We start from the raw sequence: 5,441 nt of genomic DNA on the forward strand, positions 1-5,441 counted from the left end.
CGCGGGCGCTCGGCGGTGACGCGGAGCCCCGCCCGGGTGCAGCCGAGCCGGGAGCGCGGCGCGGAGAGGGGAGGGGCGTCGCGGCGCGGGGGGAGCGCGGCGCGGCGGAGGGGGCGCGCAGCCACACGCGGCGGCGCGCAGCACCCCGCGCTCGGACTGCGAGCAGCGGCGAGGATGTGAGTGAGGAGCAGGCGGCGCCGCTCACCACGCTGCTGCCGCCGCCGCTGCTGCCCCCGGGCTGCTACAGCTCCGGCGGCGCTCGGGGAAGCCGCCGCTGCCGGAACAGGACAGCTCCGTGCGGGTGCCTCTTTTTCGCTCGCGGCGGCGGATCGGCACGTACCGAACTGCGAGCTCACGAGGCAGCCGTGGCGGGTGGAAGGTGACCCCCCCATCTTCCTCCGTGCACCTCCGCCTCCTCCCGGAGGAGGAGCAGCAGCAAGCGGAGAGCTAGAGAGCGCAGGGAAACAGAAGCGGCTAGAAGGCGACCCCCACCCAGCCCCCCGGAGGAGCAGTGGAAGCGGTTCCCACCCCACCGGGGTAGCAGCGGCAGGACCAGGTAGAAGAAGCCGTCTCTGGCAGCAGGCGCGAATTAAAAGCAGGCGATCCCCCTGCTGAAAGGGGCAACAGGATCAGGTACGGAGAGCCACCCCCCCTGCAGCCCGGGGGGGAAGACTCAACCAGCCCCTACCCCGGCGGCAGTGACAGCAGCTCCCCGGCCAGCAGCACCATGTCCGCCGCGCAGGTGTCCTCGTCGCGGAGGCAGTCATGTTACCTGTGCGACCTGCCCCGCATGCCCTGGGCCATGATCTGGGACTTCACGGAGCCCGTCTGCCGGGGTTGCGTTAATTATGAGGGCGCCGACCGCATCGAGTTCGTGATCGAGACGGCCCGGCAGCTGAAGCGGGCGCACGGCTGCTTCCAGGACGGCCGCTCTCCGGGCCCCCCGCCGCCGGTCGGCGTCAAGGCAGTGACGCTCTCCGCCAAAGAAGCGGCGGCGGCGGCGGCGGCCCAGCAGCAGCTCAACCATGTGGATGCCACCTCCAAGGCAGCCTCGGCGGGGCTGACCCAGTCCAGCCTGGACCGCTACGGGCTCAGCGCCGCCGCGGCGGAGCAGCGCAGCCGCTTTGAGTACCCGCCGCCGCCGGGCAGCCTGGGCAGCAGCCACGGCACCCGCCTGCCCAACGGGCTGGGGGGGGCCCAATGGCTTCCCCAAGCCGCCTGAGGACGGGCCGCCGGAGCTGAACCGGCAGAGCCCCAACTCCTCCTCCTCCTCTTCCTCCTCCCGCCGCGGGGCGCACGGGGGGCTGGTGTCCGGCCTGCCCCCGGGGGCCGCCGGCGCCCAGATGAACGTGCCCCCCAACCTGCTGCCGCAGACCCTGCTGAACGGACCCGCCGCCTCCGGCGTGGCGCTGCCCCCGCCGCACGGGGGCCTAAGCGGCCGCGGCGGCGGGGGTCCCCCGACTCCCTCCGCCTCCTCACAAGGGGGCACCTGCGGCGGGGGCGCCGGGGGAGGCGGCGGCTCGTCCTCCGAGGCCTGCGGCAAGCGGCCGGGCTCGGTGTCCAGCAGCGACCAAGAACGGGAACTGAAGGAGAAGCAGCGCAACGCGGAGGCGCTGGCCGAGCTCAGCGAGAGCTTGCGGAACCGGGCCGAGGAGTGGGCCAGCAAGCCCAAGATCGTTCGGGACACGCTGCTCACTCTGGCCGGTTGCACCCCCTACGAAGTGCGCTTCAAGAAGGATCACGCCCTGCTGGGTCGCGTCTTTGCCTTCGACGCCGTGTCCAAGCCGGGCATGGACTATGAGCTGAAGCTCTTCATCGAGTACCCTAGCGGCTCCGGCACCGTCTTCTCCAGCGCCTCTGGGGTGGCCAAGCAGATGTACCAAGACTGCATGAAGGACTTCGGCCGCGGCCTCTCCTCAGGCTTCAAGTACCTGGAGTACGAGAAGAAGCACGGCTCCGGCGACTGGCGTCTGCTGGGGGACCTGCTGCCCGAGTCCGTGCGCTTCTTCAAGGAGCTGGTGGGCGCCGACATGCTGCCGCAGCCCTACCTGGACGCCAGCTGCCCAATGCTGCCCACGGCGCTGGTGAGTCTCCCGCGGCCGGGGGCTGGGGCCGGCGGGGCGCAGGGCACGGCCGCCGCCTCTAGGGGACCTGGCGGCGGCGGCGGCGGCGGCGGGGCGATGCGCAAGAGGAAAGCCTCTCCCGAGCCCTCGGACTCGGCCGAGGGGGCTCTGAAGCTCAGCGACGAGCAGCAGCGGCAGCAGTGGATGGCCAGCCAGAGCGAAGCGCTCAAGCTCACCATGTCGGCCGGGGGCTTCGGGGCGGTGCACGGCGGGGGCCCCCCACCGCCGCCGCCGCCGCCCCTCGGGCCTCACTCCAACCGGACCACGCCGCCCGAGTCCGCCCCCCAGAACGGACAGTCCCCCATGGCCGCGCTCATGTCGGTGGCCGACACGCTGGGCAATGCCCACTCGCCCAAGGACGGCAGCTCAGTGCACTCCACCACGTCCACCCGCAGGAACAGCAGCAGCCCCGTGTCGCCGGCCTCGGTGCCGGGCCAGCGCCGCTTGGCCTCCCGCAACGGGGACATGAACCTGCAAGTGGCCCCTCCTCCCCCCAGTGCCCACCCCGCCATGGACCAAGTGCACCCCCAAAACATTCCGGACTCCCCCATGGCCAACAGCGGGCCCCTGTGCTGCACCATTTGCCACGAACGCTTGGAGGACACCCACTTTGTTCAGTGCCCCTCTGTGCCCAGCCACAAGTTCTGCTTCCCTTGTTCCAGAGAGAGCATCAAGGCCCAAGGAGCAACTGGCGAAGTCTACTGCCCCAGCGGAGAGAAATGCCCCCTAGTCGGTTCCAATGTGCCTTGGGCATTTATGCAGGGCGAGATCGCAACCATTTTAGCTGGGGACGTTAAAGTGAAAAAGGAGAGAGACCCTTGAGTAGGAAATCAAATCCCTTCAGACTCCTGAAGATGTAGAATTGTGAATATAACAAACTGCAAAAGTTAGTCTTATGTATAGACATTATTTTCGTCGTATGTTTCTATATTTTGAAACAAAGGTATGTACTCTTCTTCATTTGAAGGATAGAGCTGGTTTTTGTTAAACAGAATATAATATTGTTTGGTTACTACATAATACCTGTTCTCATTTCTTTGGCAGTGTGTTGGCTAGGTACAAAGTTAATAGCCCTTAGCGATTACCTGCTGCTGGTGTGTATTTTTGTAAATGTATGCACTTCTCTGAAAGAAGAAGAAAAATACAAAAAAAGACAAAAAAAATTTTTTTGCCAAGGCCAGTGTTGATGCCTAAAAAATTGCTACAAAAATGGTGACAGCTTATGTTTTACAAGCCCTGAGTGTTAGTCTTTCACTTTATTTTTTTCGTTTTTGTTTTTTTGTTTGCAAAACGGTGGGGTGGCGCTGGGGGGAGGGTTTTTTTGTTGCGAGTTTGTAAGGAAAATGTTTCAGTTTGTTTCTATTGATCTGAACGTTTTTAATCTTCATGTGTTTTTTGTTTTTGCTTTTATTGATGCACGGATGCTTTTGAACAGTAGAGCAAAATGCTGTACATGAAAAACATGCTCTGTTTGTCCTTTATACATTTCTGTAGTTAACAGAACACTGTAATGTGCCTTGGAGCTTAGTAAATTGTAATAAATTCAATTGATATTAATACTTCCCGAGTAGCAAGTTTTATTTTTCTCAGAGCTTAGGCAGCATGCGCAAGCCATGTTGCCTTTTTAAAGGTCTCCATTATACCAAAAGCCTGCAGTTCGTGGTGATAATTGTGGCACTTGTACGCATATTTTCACTTATATGTAGTAAGACGATGATGGTGTTATCAAACTTATCTAAATCTTGGCACTGTGCCTATTTACATTTCACCTTTAATGTTGCAGTAACGGTTGCTGACTAAGCATTTTCTATTTACTGTTTCTGCATCTCATTTCCTCCTCCCTTCTCCTCCCCCCACCAGCTCTCCAGCTGCAAGCTGTTTGCAATACAGGATGCATCCATTGCCTGCGCAATTTAATAAGGCTTGAGATTTGAAAAGAAGCCCTTTTTCCCAAAAAAACCCCACCCCAGCATCATGTGGTTAATAATTTTAGCTGATTTTAAGAGTGGTTGTCAAAGTTTGACATTAGCCATAAACTCTTGGTAAGGCAGGACTATAGCTGAGCACAGCACAAAAAAAGGTAGCATGAAATAACTTCTGCAGTTGCTGTTGCAGCTGGTGGGTTGCTAGCCGGTTTAGGCACTGGCTTTTCATAACTTGAGTTGGTGAACAGTTCAGGGGCTACATTGTTTTTTCAGGGGAGGAAAAGCTTCCTTAAAGCACTGAAGGGAAATGCTTTCTTTTGGGCAACCATTATATATGATCCTTTGTATAATTAACTATTTTATATGATATTGGCATTTTCTGGAGATAGGGGAGCAGCGTAATGCCTGTTAAGTGATCAACAGACAAAGTAAATACACAGGCCTCATGCTAGCTAGAAAATGCAAACAAACCTAACGTGAACTTTGTTCCTTCCAGTGAGGCAAATGGAGGAAAGAGGAAAAACCCGAAACAACCAGCAGCACTGCAGAAATCCTTTGCAGTTTGACCAGCAGAACATAGAGCTGTTCCAAATGGAACAGTGTCATAGGTTATGAGCTCTTAGTCTTATTGAATAATAAGGATTCCCAAAACCCCATAATTGTATAAAGGGGAAAAGTCTGGATGGCATGTGGTCTCTGCTTGGTCTTAATACATTTTTTCATTCCTGGTGGGAGGGACGGAAAAAGCCATGAGACTATATGCTTAGTGTGCCAGCAGGTCTTTGCTCTCTTGTATAGATACACACTTTGGCTATTTTTTGTGGGGGGGGGAGGGAGTGGAGGTTTGTTATATTTTGAGATTCACTATTTGGCATCACTATATCTGTGGTTTCAGACAATGACGTTGTGTGTGTATATTTTTTTTTCCTGTCAAGTGATACATTGGTGCTTAAAAATCTATGAACATACTGTTCTTATGTAATGGATCAGAGGCAATAATGCAGAAAAATAATGTTTTGAGTTAATTGTTGGATACAACTTACATGTTTTTTAGGGTATAGATTTGTACTGATCCTGTTTTTAGTTATTTTTAAGCATGCAGTTCCCACACAGCAGTTTATTTCTAAATCATGAGATAGGGGGACTAACATTTTGAGCTCATGACTGACAGAGAAAAAAAATTGTACACATGGTTGAAATTGGAGTTTAAACCTAAGGAGAAGAAAAGTAATATTCATGTGTGAATTGCAACTGCCATTAAAAGAGAAGAACTACTGGCTATTCAACATTTAATTATGTCACAGAAGCGTGAATATCCTGATTTATATAAACAGAACCACTCCTGTAATCTTGAAATCATTCATCACTAGTTGTATTTAGAAACAGATCAATT

At 55.3% G+C, this 5,441-nt stretch overlaps 1 protein-coding gene across 1 annotated transcript; it reads left to right on the plus strand.

Moving 5' to 3' along the window:
* Positions 1-119: 119 nt before the first annotated feature.
* Positions 120-3,682, plus strand: IRF2BPL (interferon regulatory factor 2 binding protein like). The gene is given in 2 exon segments (XM_027637682.1): positions 120-1,189; positions 1,191-3,682. Coding segments are annotated over 2 exon segments (2,217 nt in total). The 5' UTR covers positions 120-727; the 3' UTR covers positions 2,946-3,682.
* Positions 3,683-5,441: the final 1,759 nt, after the last annotated feature.

The sequence above is a fragment of the Corapipo altera genome, unplaced genomic scaffold (assembly GCF_003945725.1).
Source record: "Corapipo altera isolate COAL_440 unplaced genomic scaffold, ASM394572v1 23, whole genome shotgun sequence".
NCBI lineage: Eukaryota > Metazoa > Chordata > Aves > Passeriformes > Pipridae > Corapipo > Corapipo altera.